This window comes from Pleurodeles waltl, chromosome 6 (assembly GCF_031143425.1).
Source record: "Pleurodeles waltl isolate 20211129_DDA chromosome 6, aPleWal1.hap1.20221129, whole genome shotgun sequence".
Taxonomy (NCBI): Eukaryota; Metazoa; Chordata; class Amphibia; order Caudata; family Salamandridae; genus Pleurodeles; species Pleurodeles waltl.
The window spans coordinates 706431566-706456898 of record NC_090445.1 but is presented as its reverse complement, the minus strand read 5'-3'; the positions used below and the strand labels follow the sequence as shown (position 1 = coordinate 706456898).

The 25333-nt window shown below is 41.3% G+C and overlaps 1 protein-coding gene across 1 annotated transcript in view; it reads left to right on the top strand.

Moving 5' to 3' along the window:
• The window catches only part of LOC138301691 (deleted in malignant brain tumors 1 protein-like), a 592703-nt gene that overhangs the window by 200719 nt on the left and 366651 nt on the right, over window positions 1-25333 (top strand). Inside the window, exon 5 of the mRNA XM_069242207.1 lies at window positions 3059-3091. Within this exon, the coding sequence (XP_069098308.1) occupies window positions 3059-3091 (33 nt within the window). The remainder of the gene's footprint in view (window positions 1-3058; window positions 3092-25333) is intronic.

Sequence of the window (25333 nt, the reverse complement as noted above, 5' to 3'; positions counted from 1 at the left end):
CACCCACGGACCCAATTCCCCGGGCGGCTTCTCATGGCATGGGCCGGGACCCCCATCCCCACCCTGTGTATGCATAATAGTGGGGAAGTGCCATCACGCTTCCCCAGGAGGAGGCAGGAGGGGCACAAGACCCCATCTCTGGGTCCCATAAAGCAGCCCCAACATCAGCCATCTGATTGCTGTAGCGGGCAGACACGCAGAAGGATTGTTGGCTCCTGTGGCAATACGCAGATGTGTTGCCAGTGTGGGGAGCCAGTGAGGGAAGCCGTGAGTGGGCTCCACAAGTTGCATTCCAACAGTGGCCACCTCTGGGGTGCCCAGGTGGGACTCGGCACCCCCTCACAAAAGCAACATGGTGTGAGGCTGCATTAAAAGAAAGAAAACCAAGGAAAACAGCACTGTTACTCTCCCCAGCACAGTGGAGAGCCACTACTATGGTACTCACTCAGGGAATCTCATCCCATAATGTATTGCGGGGCCCTTCAATTGATTTACATTTTCACCCAAAACCCAGCCTGTGGTGGTCCTAGGAAATTGGGACCACAACCACAACGCTCAGCACAGCATGTCCTTTCTGTCTGGGTCATCTTCTGGGTCCCCACCCTAAGATGAGGGGGGCCCCAAAATCATCACCAGCTCTGGTATTGTTTGAATTTTCAAGATCTCCTACAGCTGGAGGTTTTGCTCTATAGTTGTTTCCTCTAATGTCAATAATAAAATGGATGATTACAATGCAGTGCATGTTGACAAATGTTTTAACTTTACATCTCATGGTGGCCATCATATAAAAGAGGACTGGAATGTAGTCTCTCCGAGTAGATCTTTGCTTTCCCCCTTTTTTATTCTACACCTGTTACCTCCCCAGGGTCTATCCATATAATTTCACAGTGGCCAACGTTCTGCCACAATTGGAATAGGAAATTGGATTGAAATATTACCAACACAAGGATGGACATGCAGATCTAATCAGAGCTGCTAGCATACCATAAAGAATAAAAAAGGTGCATCTATCTCCCGCATTTCCTCATCCATCTATCCATCAAGCACTGCATCCTATAACACTATACCACACCTTGGTGGTCATCACACAAACCATGAAAACACTTTCTACATGCTCAAAGCAAAGGCAATACGCTTCCAACTACACACCCAAATGGTGCAATGTTGTATATGTATAGGGTATTAAGTGCTACACAGCTGCTACAATAAAATACAATACAATGCAGACTACCATGATTCAATCAATATCTAAGATTAAAACAATCCACGCAGAAATATAACATATAAGAAATTCATAACTACAAATGTTGCCAGTAGTGCACTTCTGCAGTTATGGTTCTCTTTACACTGTCATTTATTGTCAGTGAATGTGCACAGCAAACCCTACCAAATTTACCAGGTATAATTATTTCATGGGTAAACACATAAAATATGTTAGTAGCTACGAAGGGGCATATTTATGAGAGGTTTGTCCCACCATTGCATCACTTTTAGTGACACAGCAGAGACACAAACCTTTCAACAATATCTATGAGTCCATGCAAAGCCACTTTGCATGGCTTTCAGTGGCCTCATGGATATGAAGTAAGGCAAGGCAGCGGAAATTGCTATGTTACCTTACTCTGCGTTAAGGAGGCATTTCATAGGCATTGCAGTGGGTGTTCCACACCCATGGATTTTTGACACATCACCAGATTTACAAGAACTTATAAACCTGGGGATGCATCAACATCTTAAACCTCCCCAGTGAAGACGCAACAAGGAGAAATATCTTAATTTCTTCTTATTTTGCTCTCTTTCTATGTAAGTTGCATTCTGAAGCACACAGATAAAGAGAAAAAACATCCCAGTATTGCTTCTGTGCAGGATGGTGCCCCTTCCTGCACAAAACAATCCTGCATGCAATGCAGACACCCTTGCACCATGGTGCAAGGATGCCTGTGTTGCCGCTATTCAGCCTATTGTTCACTAGCACAGTAGGAAAGGACAGGAATGCACATATGTTCTTAAATACAGTGCATTCTTGCCTTTTCCAAGTCCTGCAGTGCAGTGCAGCTGTGCCACTCCGTGCCACTTTCTGAGAAACAGTGTTCATAGTCAGGCCCTTTTATGATATGCCCAAGATGTACAAAATGCATTAATAGCTTCTTTTACTCAATTTGACGTTCTTATGGAGGTTCTCCAGAATGATAAAATTTGGTTGTCCCAAACTAAAGTGTGCTATTTCCCATTAGAAACTCATGTTGGTATCAGTGGTTGCCCACCTGTCTGTAATCGTTCTATCCGCAGAATCTCAATAGGAATTTCTATTGTGCATTAGTAGACCTCTTGGTGTATCCTTCTGGTGATGAAAGTCTGTCCACCTTGTATCCATATTGCTTTAAAACAACATTTATTGCCTTTTATTGCTGAGTTTGTGGGGCCTTTAAGACATCAAAGTAAATCCCTTGGGCAGAACATGAGCCTAATCTGAAAAGTGAAGCATGACTCCTGGATTGGAGAGTTATTAAGAACATCTCTTAGGGAGAAGCTCCGACTTGTGTGAACTGAGATGTTTTCAGCAGCAACAGGAGTTTGCTTTAGAATTTATAGTAGTTAATTGAGGAAGGTACATCTCTCAAGGGTCTCAAGGAGGATTTCAGCTATCTTACACATCTTATTTGAAAGACAATAACAACTGGGTTTGGAATGAGTTGAACTTTGCCTAACTAGGAACGTTACTATTTCTACCTTAGTGTTTTCAGTGGCTCATTTAAATTAGCATTCTTCCTATCAGTGTAGAGAACAATATTTCTGACCAAGATCAAGGCAATGTAGAGCTTGCTAATATAAATGCACATAAATTGCTAAATCAAGACTGTACATATAATTAGGGTCAAGTCAAAATAGAGATCTTATCTCAGGCATTAGTCCAGAACTGCTGATGCAGGACGTCAATACACGTCTTAGACCACACAGTGGGATGAGCACTGAATGTGAAACGTCTTATGTATGTTCAGTACTCCTTGTTAAAGTGAGAAAAAGTTGTAAAAAGTATTTTGTGTTTCCATTTCCACAGATTCTGATATCTCAACAACTCAAATTACTGAAGGTAAGATCAACATTTCAAAGCTTAAATGCAAATTACTATATTATGTGAGAGATATGCCATTTGCTCCATCTGCAGGCAGACTATGAATGCAAGTGCACACCCGTGCTGCAGATTTAAAGATGATCTGAAATCACACCTCTCTTTCCGAACCACACACTCATTTTTGCGGAACGTCCTGGAGCTAAAGCTACACACTGAGGAGAGAGCAATCAATCATCCTTAAACTATATTATACACATGAGGGATCACTATGATTCTGAGAGCATGTCCTGAAACTAAGAGCATACCCAGAAACTGAGAGCACTTATTATTCTAAGAGAAAATCTTGAAATAAAAAAACACCCTGAATCTTCAACCACTTGCTGAATCTGTTAGCATGTCCTGAAACTTAAGCACACTCTGAATCTGAAATCACATCTTTATGCCACACTCTGAATACGAGAGAACACACCTTGAAACTGTGAGCCTGACCTAAACTTAACATCACATCCTGAGACTCAAAGACATCCTAGGATCTGCGGGCCGACAATATATATATATATATATATATATATATATACATACTTTTGACACTCTACTTAAAACAATTAAGATGGTTGGGATGTAGAATTGTGGCTGTCTGAAATTTCATAAGACATTAAATTAAACTTCCACAAGACAGTAATTCAAGTCAAACCATAAAGGGTTATTCAAAATTAAGTTAACTACAAAAGGCAAGAAGTTAGTTACATCATGGGGAATCAGCAATCATGATCAGACAAAATCAAATAATATAAGAGAATCAACAGAAGGCCAATCTCTAAAGCAAGTGTCAGCTAGAATCAAAGTCTAGTCAAGCAAGAGGACCGACAAAGAGCCCGCCTCGAAACAGTGAACCATAAAGATTAGGAATAAAGTAAATAAACATACTAATGCAGTCTGCTCAGTTTAAGATGCAGAGAAAGCCTAAGTATAAATCAGTATACAGACTGACAGAGTCTGCACCTGTAGGAAAGCAAAAAATGGTCTGGCACATCGCCGAAACATCATATTTTATAGGGGCTTATACAGAAAACCCACACACATAGGTACTTTTAATGATCAGTCAGGGTTGGCCTGGCAATGTTACAAGACACAAACCAACAAACATTCAAATACATTATATACATTAAATAGGGTACACCTAGACACCTACTTTACTGCATATCAGTAAATTAGGTATGCATAGGAAATAAATGTGATTACATGAGGTTTATATAATGTATAATGCTGAAATGCATTAGACAGTACAGCTTATGAATGGTATGTATGAAAAGGCTTGAGCAAAGGACTTCAATTGTTACAAAGATGGGAACATCATGAGTATGGTTTCCTTGGAGCAACACAAATGAATACAATTACATTGTGCACAGTAAACAACACTACAAATGAGGCTTCAGTTATGCTGATTTTTCTGAAATGGGAAAGCATGCAACATCGACTTGGAGAATGCTTGTTCTCATAAAATAAAAATGCACATTCTTGCTGCATATGTGAATGAATGGCAGTGCAAGCTGTTAGCGGCCCAGTCATGCCAACTGAAGCACATCTAAATTAGGCATTATTTTTAATGATGAAAATGTCTTCACAACCCTAAACCTGAAATCAGACACTGGAGATATGATTACACCTTAAATATCTGAGCACAGTATGACTTTAATCATACACCATAGGTCTGACACCATAACCTAAATCTGTGAGCATATAATGAAATGGAAGACATGGAGTGGATCAGGTGGCCAACCTTGAACATGTACCCACATCCTGTGTCTGAGACTGCATTCCAAATCTGAAACCACTCAATTCTATGCTAAATCTGAACGCACTGTCTTAATTTAAAATCCAAAACTGAATGTGAGAGCTCACTCAGAATAATACTCCAGAATATTAATTTGAAAGGATGCATTGAATTTGACAGCATACCTTATGCTTGAAAAATAAATGTGAGAATCCCCTAAATCTTGCAGCCCACACATAATCTGAACATACCTTTTTTATGAATATGCACTCCCGTTCTGATAGCACACTTTAAAGAACTGGGGGTAACAGTTAAGCAGATTAGTTACCTTACTGCATTGCTCTGCATCACGGGGAAAGGCAGAAATGTGCCATATTTATCCAATATGGTGCACTCCTGTCCTTTCGCCTATTCTGGTGCCCTATTGGCAGCCTAGAACCAAAGCAGGCCATGGTGTAAGGGTGACTGCATTGCATGCAGGACTGTTATTGTGCAGGAAAGTACACCTACCTGCACAAAAAATCCTGAGAGGCTATATCCTCTTTCTATGTGTGCTGCAGAACCTCCTCTGAGGTCAGGTCTTTAGGGTTTCTTCGGCACCCCAAAGGATAGGGTGTACTATATTTAAAAATAGGACATGTATTTTTGAGTTTTACATGTCCTGCTAGTTGAAAACTGTTAAATCAATTTCAAGTGACTCCAATGGCTTGTTGGCTTGCCCCCTGTTTGGAAATATCAGGGCCATCAATGATTTCAACTGTTCCCACTACCGTGGGATTCTGTCTCTTGTGTGTCTGGCAGCAGTGTGTTTCGACGCAGAGCGGTGTGCTTGACATGCTCCATCTGGCCAGTGCATGTTCAGCACTTCTTTGTTTACCAGTCCAGTGCACTGTGTGCTTCACAGCATTCTAAAAGTCTGCATGTGTTGAAGTGCTCCACACTTGTCCAAGTCAGAGCTGTGTCTGGCCCAGCCACCAAATGAGACTTCACCCCATACTTTTCACTGGACTGCTGCCAAGACTGAGGTCATCTTCCCGTGGTCTTCCAGACACTGACAAGATAATGGAATTGGGGGAGCAGTGTAGACTGCTCAGACTGATTGTGTGCATACACCCGGCCAGGCCCTGCGCTGCAGCTCTGGGCTGTCTGTTGTGTGCTTCTGCCCTTTATTGATTTCCCAGTACCGAAGGGCCATAACCCAGCTCCAATCAGGGAATTATTCCAGAAGACTGCATCAGAACCATAATTGCGAGTGCTCTTCCAGCACTCCACTAAAGATACATTACCATAGCTCCTTTAAAGGGAGCGCCCACATCTTTTTGAGCACTATGAGTTTCAACGCTTATGTTTGAGATGTGATAACCTATGCAATTGTAAGTAACTGGATTTTTGTTGTTTTGGTCTTGTTTTAATCAGATAAATATTCTCCATTTTTTTTCTAAACTAGTGTGGAATCTTTTTGTGGTATTTTCACTGCATTACTCCAGTTTAAGTGTTGCACAAATACTTTACACATTGCCTCTTAAGTTAAGCCTGACTGCTTTGTGCAAGCTACAAGAGTGTGAGCAAAGGTTAAACTAGGGTAAGTATCTGACTTTCACTGACTAGGATTGTGGTCCCTACTTGGACAGTGTGCATACCCGGCCAACTAGAGACCTAGGCCCATATTTATACTTTTTCAGCACCGCATTTGCGTAATTTTTTTACGCAAAAGTGACGCAAACTTACAAAATACCATTATATTTTGTAGGCTTGCACCGCTTTTGCGTCAAAAAATGATGCTTATGTGGCGCTAAAAAGTATAAATATGGGCCCTAATTTCTACGAATCACTGTGATATTCACCAATGGGACCCCTTCAGGCATATAGGGTCACTGCCTCACTTCTACACAAGGCTAAGGCTCTTACAGTATGGCAGTCTAACCCACAGTGGCCTCTCCTAGCATATAAGATTGGTGCTACGCTAATACGCACAGGCTCCTGCCCAATCGGCACATCACAGCACATGGCTAAACTCACAATGGCCATCTCCTAGCTTACAGGGGTCACTGACTTGTTACTCCACAGGGGCAATGACCTGACTGGTGCAACAGCCATTTCCTTACACCTTACTTAGGGATGTCCTCACACACAACAGGGAGATTAGCAGGCCTTTCCCCATAGGCCTTGTCTCAGGCAGAAGTCCTGCAGAGCTTTCCCTCCTCACACACCTCATCTGGCTGCTTGGCAGATTACATTTTTTGGGTATCAAACTCCCCTTCTTTTAGTTCATTTCCAGACACCAAATGAGGTTTAGGGTCTGACTCAGAATTTTTATGTCGGGGTTCTGCTTCTTTTGAAGTCTCCTCTCCTCTGCCCCTTTCCCTCTTGAAAAGCAGTCTGTCAAAGCAGGAATGCCTCTAAAGCTGATAGTCCCACAACACAGGCCATGGAAGTGACTACAGATCACATCTGGATGTCAACCACAGTGATATGTGCCTCATGGGTTTAGCCCTTTTTATGATCCTCTTATCAGTTACAGTTCCTTCCTGAGATGTGCCCAGGCCCCTTCTTGTGGCCACTCATTGAATCAAAGAGCTCACTTTGAGGTGCACGGGGGAGGCCTGGTCCTTTCCTCTCTAATGTGAGTCCCAGAGGGCTTACAGGAATGCAGAAATACAAAATTCTACCTGGGGAGATCTCTCTACCTTCTCTCCATGTTTTGCCATGCAGGCCTGGCTCTCGCAAAACGGAACCCAGGTCCCCCCATGTATTGTACATTCACTGCCACGCATACACTCAGTGTATGTATACAGCATACACACACTTCACAGTACTGTATCCTCTATGTACTGTACCCCTCAGAGGCACACACATTCAGCACTTCACTCTGTTTTCTTTATGTATTGTACCACTAATAGACACACATACATCTAACCTATGCATTTAGCATGCACACACTGTATCCTTCATGTACTGAACTACTCATAGGCATACATACACCCTGCACATGCATTTAACAATCATATCTGCACCCTTCAGTGTTGTACCACTCACAGTTGAACATATACCTAGTACATGCTTTTGGCCTATACACACTGCACAGCACTTCATTCTTCTGGTACTGTACCACTCATAGACACATGTACTTCCAGCACCTGCATTCACTATGAACATACTGCTCAGTACTGCTCTATCCTTGTATTTTACCCTCCCCAGGCATCCATACACCCAGCACAGACACACCATGTCTGTGTTGAGCAGCTCTTTATACCAATCAGATGTAGGCCAAGGATGAGTTAAGCACATAGCTGTGGAACTTTAAACATGAGTGAGCTTGCAGGCCTTACTTCAGTGACAAAGATAAAAATTACCTGGTCACTCATACTGATCACCACACGGTATGCTGCCACCACTGCATTTGGGCTGCTTAACTCCTGGTGAAGGCAGTAACCTTACAACAATATGAGGGTAGCACAATGGGTGCCCCTCCCGGTCCAACAAAATTGCAATCTGTGAGAGAAGCCTCTGTCATGGCACACATGCATGATGAAGGTTTTCCTCTAACAGGATGACTCTCAGAACCCAATAGCCAAATTCTTCAAAGATATAGGCCCTTATTAAAAGTTTGGCAGTCTTAGGACCGCTATGGTGGTGGTGGCGGTATGGTCTTCGTCAGCCTGGACCGTCTTATTATGAGTGTGGCGATCCGACCGCCAACAGACTTCCAGCAGTCCACCAGACCCGCCATAATTCACTATGGCAGGAAGCGTGGGGGTCCTGACTGTGGCTATCAATGTTAGAGATCCAGGGATCGTACCATCATGGTTATTATGACCTGTTGGGCCATCAAGTTTTCAGTGGCATCTTCACCGCCATGGAAAGCTTGGCAGTCCAGAAGGCAAGGGGCACAAAATGAGGGCCCCCAGGGGATTTGGTCACACGTATGGGGAGTGGGAGACCCATGTGGGCCCCCAAAAATGTGGGTTCAGGGGCTCCCTGTGTCCTGTGCATTGTATACTACTTGGGACCAGGCTGCCGATCGGGCTGACAGGCAGGAGTGCATGACCGGCAATGGCTTAATTGCACAACCCTCTGCCTCCACCAGTGACTCCAGCCTGGTGGGCAAGTCGTCATCCAGCAGACAAAGGACTATCAGCCTACTGAAATTCAAAGGACTGCCACCATGAAGGTCTGGAGGCTGGACTGGCAAACTCGCAGTGGGGCCCATCCTGCCTAACATCCCTGAACACAACCCAGGCCAACTACCTTCTATATCCACTTAAAAAAGTTTAATCACACAAACTAAAAAAAAAACACTAACGATACTCCTTCTGCTCCTAGAAGATATCAAGGTATAGAATGACCTGAACATTGTCCAATGATACATAATGAGGAAACTTACCTTTTATATGACACCCTAAACAATGATCAACAAATCATAATATTCTCTTCAGCAGATAATTTACTAAAACTAAGCCATTGTCATACAAGGATAATGGATGGGACCTTCAAAATGTGTCCCAAAACATTCACTCTGATATACGCCAGACATGGTGAATATCAAAACACAGATGTCCCTTTTATATATGCCCTACCAGCTAATAAACAAAGCAGCACGTGGTTCTACGGCCTCTTAAAGCATAATAAATATAAAACAACTGCTACCCACAATAAATATTTGCAGACTTTGAACAAGTCAGGATTCAAACTATTTTACAAATGTACCCCTGTACAGCCATAGAAGGCTACTACTATCATTTCAATCAAAGCATATGGAGACACCTCCAACAATCTGCAAACTGCCAATGTGCCTTTGAAATACAAAAAATGATAGAACTAGTCTATGTACCTTTCACAGAGTTTGATAACCACAACACTTTAATAAAGGAAAGCTCCTTCTACCAAAAAAATGAAGATAAACTAAACCTCTAATTGATTACACCCTTAGGTTGGTAAGCTGCAACGATCCAGACGTAGATTCCAAACCAAATTCCAGATACCATGCTGGAATGTCTATGATAGCATCTTGGAACAGGAAACCAAAAAAAGAAGGATGGCACAATGCCTTCCAATCCACACTAGGCAAAACTCAACCTACACTCCGTACATTTATAGAAGCATTACAAAAAGAGTATAACAGTGAATGACTGGGTGTTTGCAGATCGCTCTGAACTGACCTAATGCATGGATCGGGAGGCCATGGGTAGTCGGGGTTATTCATCGATACCATATAAGAAACGATGCAAGGGCGCCCTGCTGACCCATGTGCAGATTGTGGTGAGGGCATGGCAGTAAGGTTCTAGATTCCTGGGATGGGAGGACAAGCTTACAGATAGGACCCCACTATAGAAGAGTGACCGTCAACTGTAGGTTGGGAGTTTAGAGGGGTTTTCTATACGGGAATTGCTTGGTATTGAACACTTAGGGGATGTCTGGAGAGGACAAGCATTGGTGACCTTTGTGGTTCTGAAGCAAGAATATGAGACAAAGGAGACAGAGCGCTTTAGTCATCTATAATTGGGGCATGCAGTGGGGTGACTCATCCTGGAGGGAGGACATTTGTCAGAGGATGTGCCGCTGGAGGATTGCCTCCTACTCGATCCCATGCCAGACAAAACCATCTTTCTGACCTACAGGAAATTGATGAATAATTCTCCCAATCCCCTTAAGGCATTGAGGGAGGAATAGGAGGGGGCAGTGGACTTATCGATAACAACAACTGGATGGAGGCAGTGCAGAGCCCCCGGAATGTAGTCATCCATTCACATTTCTTCCTAGTTCAGCTAAGGGTACTCCACAGATCATACTACTCCAGAACGCTCCTACACCAGCTGGGGAGTTGTGAATCTGCTCTATGTTCCAGGGGTTGTGGTCTGGTGGGTACTTTCTTTCATATAATGTGGGACTACTGGAAATCCTGCATTACTGGAGGGGAGTGGTACAAATCATGGCCCTAGTTACTGGACTTACCGTGCCGCTGGAGGCTAGATGGCATCTCCTGAACATAACAAGCAAGGAGGTGTGGTCCAGATAGCAGAATCTATAGATAACATTTGCGGTGGGGGGCACTAAGCACAACATAGCATGGGCCTGGTAAGCAGATAGACCCCCCACATATCGAAGACTGGGAAACTGACCTGGATTGGTGTCATTGTGCTGAACATGTGGTATATCAAAGTTGGGGCTGCCCTAGGAAAGGGGAGAAGGTCTGGGATAATTGGCACATAGAGGTTAGTGACTGGGAAAACATGTCATGTGACACCCTGGGTATTGGGCCCAAGATCTTGACTCAACCTTGTCTAGATGTGATGTTTAAACATGTACACACTTGTGAATCTCCGCATGCTCTTGGCAATTAGTATGATTGTATTGTGATTTGTTTCTTTTCAATACCTATTGTGCAACTAATCCGTCAGTTGCACTTGCAGTGTACTGAGTAATTGTTTAATAAAAAGATTGTTTTTTAAATAAATATACAGAATCAATTCTCAGTATTCACCCATACATTTTGACCCGTAAAATAAAATAAAATGTAACTAAAAACACAGTAGCCAAAAGTAATAACCTATGTATTCATATGTGAACATTAACATATAAAAGAATATTATTATCACTCGTATTAATTAATATATATTTTAATTAACAATCATAAAATGTAAAACATTTATAAAACCACATTTTAAATAAAAAGATAGTTTTTTCAAGACAATACAATTTTCTAAATAAAAATTAAATGATTTACTTATGATATTTTATCCAGACAAATTAAGAAGAATTAAAATATTACTTTATTAGACTTATTTTAAAAATATTTTTAATGTTTAAAAATAATTTGTTATGTAAATATTTCAACATTTAAAATAAAATAACTATGTTTTAAATGTAATTCAAATTTTAATAAATTTGATCCATTCATATAAATTGTAATTAATTATAAATTATTTAAAATTATTAATGCAGCAAAATACATTTAAAAAATTACAATATCAATTCACACACTATTAAAATAATTAACACTAACAATCTCATTACGAGTCAGGTGGGCTGACCGTTGGCCCGTCAGACCCATGAGGAGGAGACCACCGCAAGGCTGGAGGAGTCCCTCTCACCCTGGCCCTATTACAATGTATCCGCTGTGCTGACCGGCGGAAACCTCTGTATTAGGAGGTTTCTGCCAGTCAGCCCAGTAGAAACAAAGCAGCAGAATAGGCCCTACCTCTTTATGGAGCCAAGGCCAATTCCATTGCACAGATGGTGCCCCCAGCACTCTTGGAATGTGCACGTTCCGAGGTTGCTGGACAGGGGGGACCATGTACTGCCGATAACTTGGTCATGGGCAGTGCAGGCCCTCCCCCCTTGGTCCCCGACACTTGCTTTCCACCAGCCTTTTCATGGCAGGGACCCCACCATGAAAAGGCTAGCGGAAAGCAGACTTGTGATCAGCACAGCAGTGCTGAACTCAGAGCCGCTCTGGCTGACCACGACTCTGACCCCTGCCACCCCTTTGGGATCTCTGATCCTGGTGGTGGTGGTGGTCTGAGCACCAGGGTTGAAATCTGGCAGTCAAACTGCCAGGAGTGCAGCGGTCTGACCACCACCATGGGTTTGGTGGTCCTCAGACCACCAAACTTGTAATTCGGGCTTAATTTTATATTAAAACATCCACTTTTTAAAAATCTCTCCCAGCCTCAGCCCCTAAAAAACCAATATCCCACTGCTAAAAACATATAAACCCGATACTAATAGACATTAATATAACTAAAAAGACAAGTTTCAACAATTTTATCATTAAAAAAATTATCTTACTAAAACCACAAATAAAAAAATAACTTATAGAATCAAACACACTACAATAAATTACCTACAAAATACCACTTACAAATTACATTACATAAAACAATATTTTCTAAATCAATATTTTTCACAAAATATTACAAATGACACTTATAATGATATTTTCACCTTAGGAGATTCCTGTTAATTATATTTTTTGACATCCCAATATTCTTGACACAATATTTTTGTATCACAGTACTTTTTGTTTGAGGTGTGGCCCAAACACCCTTATGACAATCAAAATCTGCATTATGGATCCAGATATTTGTACAGTTCGGCACTCAGGGAAGGTATGCTTATCCATAACCATGCAGAGGACTGTTCCGTCCCAACAGAGATACTAGCACAACAAACGTTTTGTTGATACCATTGTTAGAAAATAAAACATACTAATATACTCTTTCTTCCACAGCACTTTTTGCCATGTTTCCCATAGAAATCAAAATGCAGCTATAATTTGGCAATTTCTCAGTTTCTTCCAGGGGAAACTACAAACCTTGGGTATCTTTAGATTCCCCAGGATGTTGGAAAAAAGGACGCACACTTGACTTGAATACCTTTTGCGCAAAAAAAACAAGTAGGAAGAATCAACATAAGCTACACTTAACATCTTAAGGGTCAAAAGGTTAACTTTTCAAAAACAACCATGCTATTAAACAACTGACATATCATCAAAATTCATGTTGAAGTCTAATTCTACAAAAATATGTTTTTTTTGGGTAAATGGATAGTCAGACAGGTGACTGCAACTTCTTCAGACCAAAGAAACCTATTCACAAGGGCATTTTATTTAGTACGAGAAGGATTTTGAATATATCTTTGAGAAACATAGGGACAAACACTCCTGAAATCTGGAGTGAAGAGATGAACGGTCTCCTTCTATTCTTAGAATCAACAGGATGTTGTCCGCATTAGAAAAACAGATAAAGCCAAATGAACGATAGCCACAAGCAGGGCCACATGAAGCTTAGAAAGATTATTATTAAGTGCTGAGACACTGAGTACACCACATCAGATTTTTTAAAGTTTTGATTTACATAGAGAAACGCTGCCTTAGAACAATCAGATAAAAATGAAAAAACCTATCAAGGGCACTGTTTTACGCACTGGCCTCAGTGAGGCTCTGGATCAAAATGGAGTGGGAAACTGGGTCAAAAACAGCAGAGAAATTCGGAAGAATCAGAAAATCTGAGTTTCTAGAGTTGAGATGCAAATGGATTTCATTATAAACACTCAATGAATGAATCAATCAGTATATTTGTAGAGCACTGCATGTCACCCCTGATGGTATCCAGGCACTCTCAGGGTCCAGTTGATTAGCCCAAAAGCCAGGTCTTCTCAGACTTTCAAAACTCTGCAAGAGATGGGGATGATGAAAAGGTAACTTGGTCCATGTCTTCACTGCTAGGTAGGGAAGGAGTGATCTCCGCATTTACTACTTTGGACGTGGGGGGTGAGGGTTAGAGAATGAGACATGGAGCGGAACTATCTGGTGGGCTGACAGAAATTCAGGCGGTGGTTCAAGTAGGCAGGTCCATAGTTATGTACGGCCTTGTATGCATGGGTCAGGAGCTTGAACTGGCATCTGATACATACAAGGAGCCAATAGAGCTCCCTGAGGTAGGGGGTGATGTGGTTTTGTCTAGGGGGATCCAGGATGAGATTGGCTGCAGTGTTCTGTATGGTCTGTAGTTGTCGTAGAAGGTGAGCTGCAATCCCTGCATAGAGAGGGTTGTCACAGCCCAGTCGGTTGGAGATGAGGGCCTGGGTGATGTTGCATCTGGAGCTTTAGGGTAGCCATTTGAATATGTTATGAAACGTGTGGGGACTGAAAAAGCAGGAAGAGGAGACTGAGTTGACCTGAGTCATCATAGTTAGCTTGTTGCCCAGAATGATGCCTAGGTTCCTAGCATGGTCAGTGGGGATAGAAGTAGATCTGAGTTCTGAGGGCCACCAGGATGCATCCAATGGGGAGCTTGTTTCCGAAAATCAGTATGTCTGTCTTGTCAGGCAGTTGTCCTTCATCCATTTGGAGATGTCTGTAATGCAGTTGTGGAAGTTGGTCTGGGGGGTGTCTTTGGAGAGGTAGAGGATGACTTGATTGTCAGCATAGGATATGATATTGAGTCAATGGGTTTCGGTGATGCTGACCAGAGATGTTAAGTGTTAAAGAGGGCGGGGCTGGGCTGAGGGAGGATCCATGGGGTACTCCACCTTCTGTTCGGAAGTGAATGGAGAAAGACAGACTTTTTGCGTTCTTTTATTTAGGAAACAGGCAATCCATCTGTGGGCGGCTCCTTGGATGCCTATGTTGTGCAGCCTTGCGATGAGTGCGTGATGGGAGACTGTACTGAAGACTGATGAGAGGTCTAGGAGGATCAAAACCACAGTCTTTTCTTGGTAGAGTAGGGCTCAGATGTAATTGGTAGCAGTGATGAGGGCTGTGATTCCTGCAGAATCAAGATTCGGAGGAGTCAAGTAGGAGGTTCCATTCCAGATGTGAAAAGATTTGTTGGTTAATGGCTTATTCTAATACTTTGGCCAGGAATGGGAACAAGGACATCGGTCAGTAGTTGTTGAGTTTTCTGTAGTCTGTCAATGGTTTCTTTAGTAGGGCATTGACTTCTGTGTGTTTCCAGTCCTCGGGGAAAGTGGCCAGGGCAATTGAGGTGTTGAACAAGGTGGTAAGATTGTGGCTGCTTTGGTGAGGGCATGGGTCAGTTGGGGTCCCTGAGTTGACTGAGTTCATGATGGAGGCAGTGCCCTGTAGTGGCTCCATTCAGTTAATCGGATGTCTCTGGTGGTTACAGGGTTGCTGTGTTGCTTGAAGAAGGCTGAGTCCTTGAGCTGGGGTTTGAAGTTTCCGTAGATGTTGGCAATGTGACCATGGCTGATTCTGTGTGGACCATGGCTGATTCTGTGCAGAACCCCAGGCGAAAGCTGAGCTGATGAGGATTGTGATACTAGTGTGCTAATTGAGTAAAGAGATGGCTGTTAATATAAGTTTCTGCGATTTTGGATGTATCTGGGAGCAGATAAATTAGTCTAAATTTGTGTAATAATGTAAGGCACACAGAATGCTTCTTCAATAGTGGAATCATAAGCACTTGTTCCCAGGGGTATGGAAATAGACTACAGTCCAAAAATAGGTTGAAAAGCCTGATGAGCTGTGAGGCAATAATGGGAACCCATGACTTAAGATCTAGCAGGGCAAGGATCGAGAAGTGATCTGGAATTAAGAGAAAGTATTTTAGTGCATACAAAATGTTCCTCAGCAGGCAGGAAGCACAAAGATTTGGGCATTTTTGAGAGGGAGATATGGCCTGCACAGTGGGAGGTGCTGTTGTGTTGGTTGTGAATGTCTGTAAAATATCCATAATTTTGTTATTAATGTAATCCATCAGGTATTGCATAGAGCAGTGGTTACCAACCTTTTGGCTTCTGTGGACCCCCACTTTATTCATTACTGGAACGAGGCGACTCCCACTGAATCATTACTGGAAACTAGGGACCCCGTACTAAGTCAATATTGAAAGCTGGGGACCAAATCTGTTAATATTATTTAATTTTCTAAGCAGTAGTGGACCCCCTGAGGAGGCTTTGCGGACCCCAGGGTCCCTGGACCACAGGTTGGGAACCACTGGCATAGAGTCTTCAAAGGAGCATGGAAGGATTTGAAAGTGTTAAAGATGTTAACAATGTCTTTTTGTTCTGTGCAATGTAAATACAGTTTCTGTAAAACTTAATTCCTGTAGTATATATGCGTTTTTTATTCATGGGGAGCTTTTAAATGAATATTATAAGTGGGCATAACTTTGATTATGCCAGAGTAATCAGAGTACTTTTAGTAATTGTGCATTACTCTTTGTTGCAGAATACTGTTAATTTCTGAATTCCTCCTCCTTGCGCAGATAAGAGTAATTTTGGACAAAAGAACCTACCAAAAAAGATTTAGGAGCATCTTTCGCAATTCATGTTCTGCTCCATTTAGCATCATTACTGACCACTAAATGCATTCTCGTGTCCATTCTGAATGTAAAGATGCATTTTGCGCTAAGAAAATAACACTAGATGACAGTAGTAAGCTGGGGGAAAACCTACCCCTAGAAACACATTACTGGAGAATGAACAGCCACTTGTGCTTGCTATTCATGTTCTGCTGCATTAAGCATTATTTCTTAGCGCAAAATGAATCCTCACATCCATTTTAGATGCACTGGAGCATTTTTGCACTGAGAAAAATCACTGAATGCACATTTACAGTTCTCACATAATTCAATGGCAATCTCACTGAATTCTTAGGTAATTCCACATGATTATTCTACACAGGGTTATGCGAATTACACCCACCCCAATAAAAAATATCTTTGTCATGGCTGATAAAGGAATGTAATTTACCTTCAAGGCACTTGTAGTGTTATTGCATCTCTTTAGGAGAGGGAGTGAACTAAGGGGCATCACAACAGGAATAGAAGTGCCAAGGCAAGTATAATCCATTTGTTAAAGACTGCAGTTTGGCTATTTATGTTGGATGAGGAGGTGAAAAGATACTTAAAGAGAGCCTAACAAAGGGTTTCTGATACTTTTGTGACAGATACTTTGGGTCATGGCCTACTTTGGGGGTGCAGGTGCGGCTAGGATGGAAGGTGGCTTGAATCTTGTACGTGGCAGCATGAATATGAGGGCTGAATGATTTGTCCATGCCAGAGGAAAGCAGGTACAATCACTGAGCAAATTATTTGACACAAAGAGACCTTTCTAGTTGGTGGTACTCTTACCTGGCTATATTATAGCTGGAATCGTTGTCAAGAAAGGCATGAGCTTCTTCAGTCTAAAAGCCAAGCATAATATCATTTTTGGTGTTAATTAGAAGAGATACTGAGAAAAATATGGGACAACCTGTATGTTAAAATAGGGAAGTGGTAGACTAGAAATCATTTATTAATATGATTCGAGTGATACAAAGTTAAAAAAAGAAGAGCGCACCTTCATTGAAAAGTTTAGTCCTTAGGTTCTTATTATGAACATGCTGTTAAAAATAACCACAAAACTGTTGCTGCTGATAGTTTTGTAGCCAAATGGCAATACAGGCAAAACATATGAGTTACAACGCTCATGATTGATTGATTGATGCATTATTAATATGTTTCACAAAGTAAAATCTTACATAAATTTACATCAAATAGAGCATTATACAATTCAAGTTAAAACAAAAAAAAAATGTGGAATTTAAAATTTCTTTAAAGTTTGAGCCTAAAGTCACTTTTTACTCAAGGTCAAACCATCACACAAGCATTTTTAACCTTTACTGAACATGACACCCCAGGCTACACAGGCGTAGTATGTGCAAAAAAGCAAGACTTTAGTTTTCTTTAGTTCGATGAAGACGATGGGCCTCACTGTTAGGCTGGTAGTCCTAGGACCACCAGACCCGCGGTGGGGGTCAGACCACTGTCGCTGTAGCGGTCCGACCACCACACTGCAAGATTGGCTGGTGGACACACCTAAAGACTGCCATCCCCACCAGGATTAAAGAGATCCTGACCGAGTGACTGTGGTTGGGCTTGTAACCAGCCTAGGTGGTGCTGAACTCAGCACCGCCTGGCTGTTAACAACCCCTCTTTCTGCCATCTTTCATGGCAGGGACACATTGCGATATGCTCGGGGGGAACGTCACTGCCATGGCGGTGGCGTTCTCTCCATGAGTTTGGCCGTTCCACCATGGGACTGCCAACCTCATAATGAGGCCCCTTGACTTTCTCAAGTTAAGTTCTGTGGTGAAATTTAGCAACTTGGCATGGGTCCATAATATGCAGCTGTTAAAACAGTACTTAAGGGCATACTCACAGTGTCTAATGTCTGTTTCAGGAGGATTTACCTCTCCCTGTACATGCCTGGGCAGCAACAAGTGATATGTGCAAGCGATTCTTGCTTGTAGTCGCATTGTCTGCTTCTATAATTCTGAAATTGATAGTTCTGTCAAGATTGTCAATATTTTTAATAGGAGATAATAAGAACTGCATACAAATATTGGAGAATCTGGTCGAGTCATGCGAGGGGTCCAATAAATATTGCTACGGTGTCATGTTGTTGTAAGTAGTCAAGGCCAAAAAGTTAGCAATCCTGCTAAGCAACAAGACTTGTGTATTCAAGGCTGATATGAGGGCAGCATGTGAGAGATTGTCTTCCCAGATTGACTGCACCTACAGATCTTTAATAGAGGACAGAAAATAAGAGGACTGTGGGTTTGTAGAGGGCACGCCCTGTTACAGTTGTGTCCTAATTATGGCTTTCAGTGTTCCTGGTTTTGCTTTTTTGACCAAAGAGCAATAGTCTACAAAGGTTGCTTTGCAAGTGAGATCTTGACATACTAGACCAAATTCTAGTCGAATATGTGCATGGTAGCAGTTCCGTGGTAGATGCAACAACCTCCGAAATGTATCGCCCAGTATGAGATCTAACTTGGAGATAAAGCAACCCAGATACGCCTGACGACAATAGGCCACTGAAGGAATTCATTTTGCTCTGGTAAAATGACAAATTGAGGTTGCAGATAGCCTGTTGAGTTTTGGGTTAGGGCTACAAAGGGCATATGCTACTGAAGTTCCTTTATGAATCAGTTTTTCCTGCTGATGTCTTGGTGAACCTTTCTTCATAAGCCAAATGCGAAGGTTGTAGTGACATGTGTAGTATCCAAGTTGGCATTGGCCGGAAAGCCATGTTTTCTCATGACCTTTCCAAAAGTCATTACACTAGACTTGGATTGGCTGAATTCAAGCTTGCTTCCACAGTTAAAGATAAATGGCTAATTTAGAACCCTTTCCAGCCCACTGTATGTGTGGTTGAGAAGGCCGTCAGCATATTGTAAAATTTGCACATGAGTGCTAATGATCTTTGAGTGGAAATGATCTTGCCCTCCCAATGGCTGCCCCAATGTCTGTAGTATAGAAGCTGTCTGAATCCAATAATGCAGTGGTTCCCAGGGGGTCCATAAATGACTAGGAAATTTAGTAATATTAACAGATTAATAAAGTGTATATAAAGAAAGTGGCTAAATGCACAGTTGAAAATTTTAATATGTACCTTAAATGGCAAGAAATATGAAATTACAGCCTAAAAATTGTATTAGTATCCTCAGATTGATTCATGTGAGCAGTGCAGGTGCAAAAAACTGAATATAATATGGACAAGGTGTTGCTTCAATTGAATTTAGAAAAGCTCCAACCTTCATATCAATTTTTTTTTTTTTTTTGCAAATTCACATTTATCAGTAGTATCTTGAGTGTTGACCTAGTAGTACCATTTTGTATCTATTAAAATAGATTGAAAGAAAGGGCATTTCGAATTTAGTAGTCTCTCAGAGGCTTTTATGGAGGTTGAGATATATGTTGACAGCCCTCCTTAAGGTCTGCCAAATCTTCTTTGTGAGACTGCCGACATGCAAATAATTGAAAAAAAGTCAATATAAATGGGGTCTCCTAGAGACAGATAATGTCCCAATTTGAAAGAGGTTTTTTTTTCCAGGAGTGTCCTTTTTAAGGACTGCCACATTCCACCTTAGAAGTGTAAGATGATTTAGCAGCCTGTCTGTAATTCTGTTATATAGCTTGGAGGGCCACTTTAGACCTCTCCCTAATAAGAGCGGAAGCCAGCTCCAATCATTTTCTCATGACTTTGGGGGGTTTGTGATGGATTGGCAGAGTCGCTGATTACCCTGATAGTAATATGAACTCCTTTGGTTATATATATCATGGAGTCATGCATGCCTGGTGTTTCTTGTAGGATGCTATATACTTCTTCTTTTTCTGGACTCGTTTTGAATTGAGGAGCTAATGCCAACTAATATTTTTCTCAGACTTTTCTACACAAATTGATTCCCCATTTTGATAACACATCTTTGTGAATAAACACCAGGTTTTATAATTCTGTAATTCTCCAGGTAACCTGTGTGGCCTCCTTTGGAGATTTAAGAGGACATTGCACAAACCAAATGCTGAGAATGTCCTGAGAAATTAAAGCTGACAGAGCTGGAGTGTGATGAAAAAGGTAGAGAATATTGCAGCGATTGAAAATGTCCTTAGGTCACTTGGATGATTATTCTGGTGAGAAAATCAGAATGTTGGATTCTGGTTTGTCTCCTGGAGGATCAACACAATAATTGTTCTAAAAACTAAGCCCTCTATATTGTCCCAGTTAAAGCTTCCCACCACTCTCAGACTTGCAGATGAATTTACAGTTTCTAGGCCTGGAATTTCTCCTCTGGTCTCTACACAATTGCAGTCAGAGCTAACCAGCCCCTTTATGAGGTCTGTTGTAAGGACAGGCCCAGTGACTAACAAGGTATTTTCTTTCCTGTAGTGAAGTTGACCTTTGGGGACTGCTGCTGTGACTTTTGTTCTGTCACCAGTACTGGAGCATGGTCATCCTTCACAGGAATCAATGCGCATCAGACTTTGATGATCCTTTTGACCCAGAAATAAAGTGTGGTAGAACCATTAAACCATACGCAATCACCATGCAATGAATTTAAACAGCATGGCCATACATGAAAAATTCTCTAATCAAAAATAAGGTTGAGATATTTATTACAAGCTTAAAATTGTGGTCACGTTCATTATTCTCAAAGCAAAGTTATAGACATACATTATCAGCCAGGATTGCAAAGAAATAAGTTTGTCAAACTAACATTAACAAAACAAAACATTCATGAAATTCAATACACAACATTAAAATGAATATCTGAAATACAGAAATCCAATGTTGCTCAGGGTTAGTCACCAGTAAATTCAATTTAACAAAGTTATGAATTTAGGCTGGGCAATATAGAATCCTACAACTAGCCAAATCAGGAAAATTCATCTGTGGGGCAAAACACTTGCAAGCAAAATTTTAAAAAATAGCAAACAGGGTGGAAATAATCTGGAAAAAGATAATCTCGGACTGTAGGTTACTAATTAAGATAGTCAAAAGATAGGTAAAAAGTGACAGCATCAGCATATCAGAAGCTAGGTCAAGAGTCTTCTGAAGGGGGATAACATTTTCTAAAACTCAAAGGGACATCTCAAAAGGGGCAAAAAAGAGAGGGAGTTACATCTTCAAGGGACTCAGCATTCAGGGACTCTTCTTCAGCAAAGTATCAGGGCCAGGAACCAAAGCAGCACCTCCTATCATCTCTGATAAAGTCCAAATGTCCAACGATATATTAGAATTCCTAAAACATTCTGATTCATCAAAGGTATCAGTCCATGTCATGTTGAAGGGGCATCATACAATAATATAGATCACACAACTACAAATTGTAACACTCTTTTAATTTCCCAGGCACTCCATGTGAACTTCTTCCATCTGTGAGATGCCACACAAGTTTGAAACAATTATATACAATGTCAGTCCATGTTCCACAATATTCTGCTCTGGTGGGTGATAAGATACATTTTCCCTATGCTTAAACAATGGGGTCTATTACCAAATTCTTGGAGCATAAGCAACAATAAAGTTCACACTAAAAAAATAAATCAGCATTTCTAACCCAGCTACAAATGCAAACGCATTACAAGCCTCACTTGTGCTAAGACAAAAATCATGACATTGCATTCAATCAATACGTTTTAATAAAACTCATATAATATGCAAACTTATCAATTCAACATTAATAATACTTCAATCATATGAGTAATACATTTCATTTTAAACGAAAAAGCTTTGTTAACATATTTCATTGGCTATAGCAGAGAAGTGCCTTTCTCTCATCTCTACACACATTTTAAACTCATTAAGTTTTAAAATCCAATATCGTTTTCATATATTCTGTCACTCTAGAGTCTAAATTGCATTTCAATACCACATTAATCCTTCTTACATTCACTTTAATTCAAATACCACCTAAGTCGAACTCTGCATTATAAAATTGCCCATTCATAAACGTGTCAGTGCAATTTTCTATGTTGAAATGGTTTGTGTTCTAAATCTAATAAAACATATATTGTCACTTTCTAATGACTTTTGCAACATAGGGGAAAACATCAAATTCCAAGCTCTATCACCAGCAATAGCTGGGCTAAGGTTATCAAACATTTATAGTAAGGACTGGCCCCTTGAGATGTTTCCTTTGTTCCAAGTGATGAAATGCACGACCTTAGTCCACCTGATTTCTTAATGATGGTTCCTCAGCTAATGTACAGACTGGCAGACTACACTCAAAGTAAGGGAATTAATTCAATACGTCGGGTGTCTTAACTTCCCCATCAGACTTGAATTCAAAGATCAAGTAATCCTGCTTAGCGGTGGTTTATCTATGTGTGACTGTCGTCATCTTTGGGATTTCACCTGTTTCTTTAGGTTTTTTTCTTTACCTTTCTGCTGAGTGAGTATGTAGGTGGTCTGTAATTTGTAGACCACTGGATTGGCGTGACTCAGAGCTGCAATGCCAGTGTTGGCTTTTCCTCTGCCAGTGCTTGTTATACTGCTGGAAAGTTGTACCTTTGCAGGTTGAGAGATGATTTGAGGCAGAGGGGGTCATTGTACTCCTTCACCCTGGTTAGAATGTTGGTCGTGAGAAATATACCTGGAACTGTTTTGAACTTAATGGATTCTACTAATAGTTATAACAACTTCAGCAAAGTGCATAGTTTGACAATTATATGTGGGCACCAGCATTAGGAAGAATTGGGTAAGGAGAGGGCTGAGAGAGAAGATTGTATGAAATCCACCTTATGTTGCACAGAAATCATTTTATTATCCAGATTAGTGATGCAAATGGCAAGAGATTGAAGGAGATCAACTTGAAGTTCCAGTTTGGTAATTTTCTATTTAGTGCCTGTATAGCTGTTTGAAGTGTTGTGTTAATGGTTTTACCTGAGTATCGGGAAGACATGATCGCTCGGATGCGCTACATCCGTTTGGTCTGTAAGGGAGGACTGGACGAAAGCATCCAGGTTGTCAGCATCTTAAGCAAAGCTGTCTAAGAGTATTGGGCGATCAACTGTCCTTGCCAATTGATCCTGTGAAGTCAATTGCAATGGAGATTAACTCAATAACAGCGTTTATGTGTCTGTTGCATTTGAACTTCGAATGTTTTTCGCTGTAATTGACTGGAATGAGGGATGGGCTCGCTTGTTTCGGGGATTAGAGATAACGTCCGCAATCGTAGAGGAGGCGGGTATTTTGCCTTTATCATGATCTTTGTCTTGAAGGAAAAGGTCGTAGGGATTCTTCAGAGTCTTTTGGGTGTTTGCGTTGTTGTTTTATTTTCTCTTTAGGGCAACTGTAGGATTAATATGTTGTTTACAGACTAGGGAAATTGCCAAAAGAGTTTGTGCACTTTAATTATCATGGGCCCGCCCGAAAAACTTGCAAAGACTGGACCTTTACTGGAACATATCTATCGAAACTGCAGAAGAATTTGCCTTGAACATGCAAAATAAGAACAAGTCGACCAACTTAAAAATGCAGTACATGAAAAATATGAAAAAGCCAAACAAACTGAAAGCTGTCCTTCCTTCCTGGGAGCCGCGCTGCTACTTCCGCCGCCGCCACCTTAGCCTGCAGCATGTCTGTAGGACGTTCACAGCACACATGCAGAGATAAAAAAATAGAATGAACGGGGGGCGACAGCGCTCATTGTGCCATTTTTAAGTGAGAATTACTGTGACCACGAAATTATCAAAGAAGTAATCGTGGAACTCTCTCATACGTTTGGATTTATTCTTAAATTGTGCTTAAATGATGGCACTGTGAGTTTAATTCTTCAGCTGAATTTAACCGTGAAGTGTTCATTGAAACAATTATAGATCTAGCACACAGGTAAGGCTGGTTCTACAGTGGTATGGCGGTTGGTGATGCCAGCAGGAGTGAACTCCTATGACTCACCTTGGAGGCTGGCACTTCATTTTTTGCAAATTAAACACTGATTTGACAAGACAGTGTGTTTTTATTAATATGCAAGTGATACGGGTTCAATGGTCTTCGGTTTCAAATGTTTATGAGGATTTATGAGTCTCCCAGAAGCATGAGCGAAGAAAGCAGGAGGAACTATACATTTCACTTCGAATTTATACAATTTCAATGGAGGATCTGTGAGAATAAGATTGTTGTACCTTAGAAGAAAGTCTCAGTCGTAAGAAATGATGCCTGCTTAACTTACAGGTAATAGGGCAGATATGGGTGCCCTTTGCCCAGAGGGTGCAGGGGCAGGTGCGATGGCGTACCTGCCTTTGGGCACCATAGCTCTATCACTGTGTGCGTCCGTGCCATTACTCCTTCCGAATTAAGGGACAGGGCTCATCCCAAGTGAGAAGGTTGTAAAAAGAACAGAGCTAATGGGGTGGGTGAACAGAGAAACAAATTGCCCCCCCCCCAAAAAAATTCCTCCCCATGATCGCCTTCACGATCGTGACTACTGGGATAGAAAATATAGATAAAACAACTAGGAAAGAGGACGAACCATAACCTAAATCCGATAAATGACAGCAGTGTCTCTGGCATTTAATTCAAATAACAATGGTGACAATTAAAATTAGAAATCAAAATAAGAGTTGGCAGGGTCAGGCACCCAAAAAATTACAAGAACCAAAGATTGAGAGGCGTTAAGACACAGTGAGGCAAACAATGACTAAGATAATGTTCACAATTACAGCAGGTGCATTCTCCACGCCATCAGCCCAAGGGGT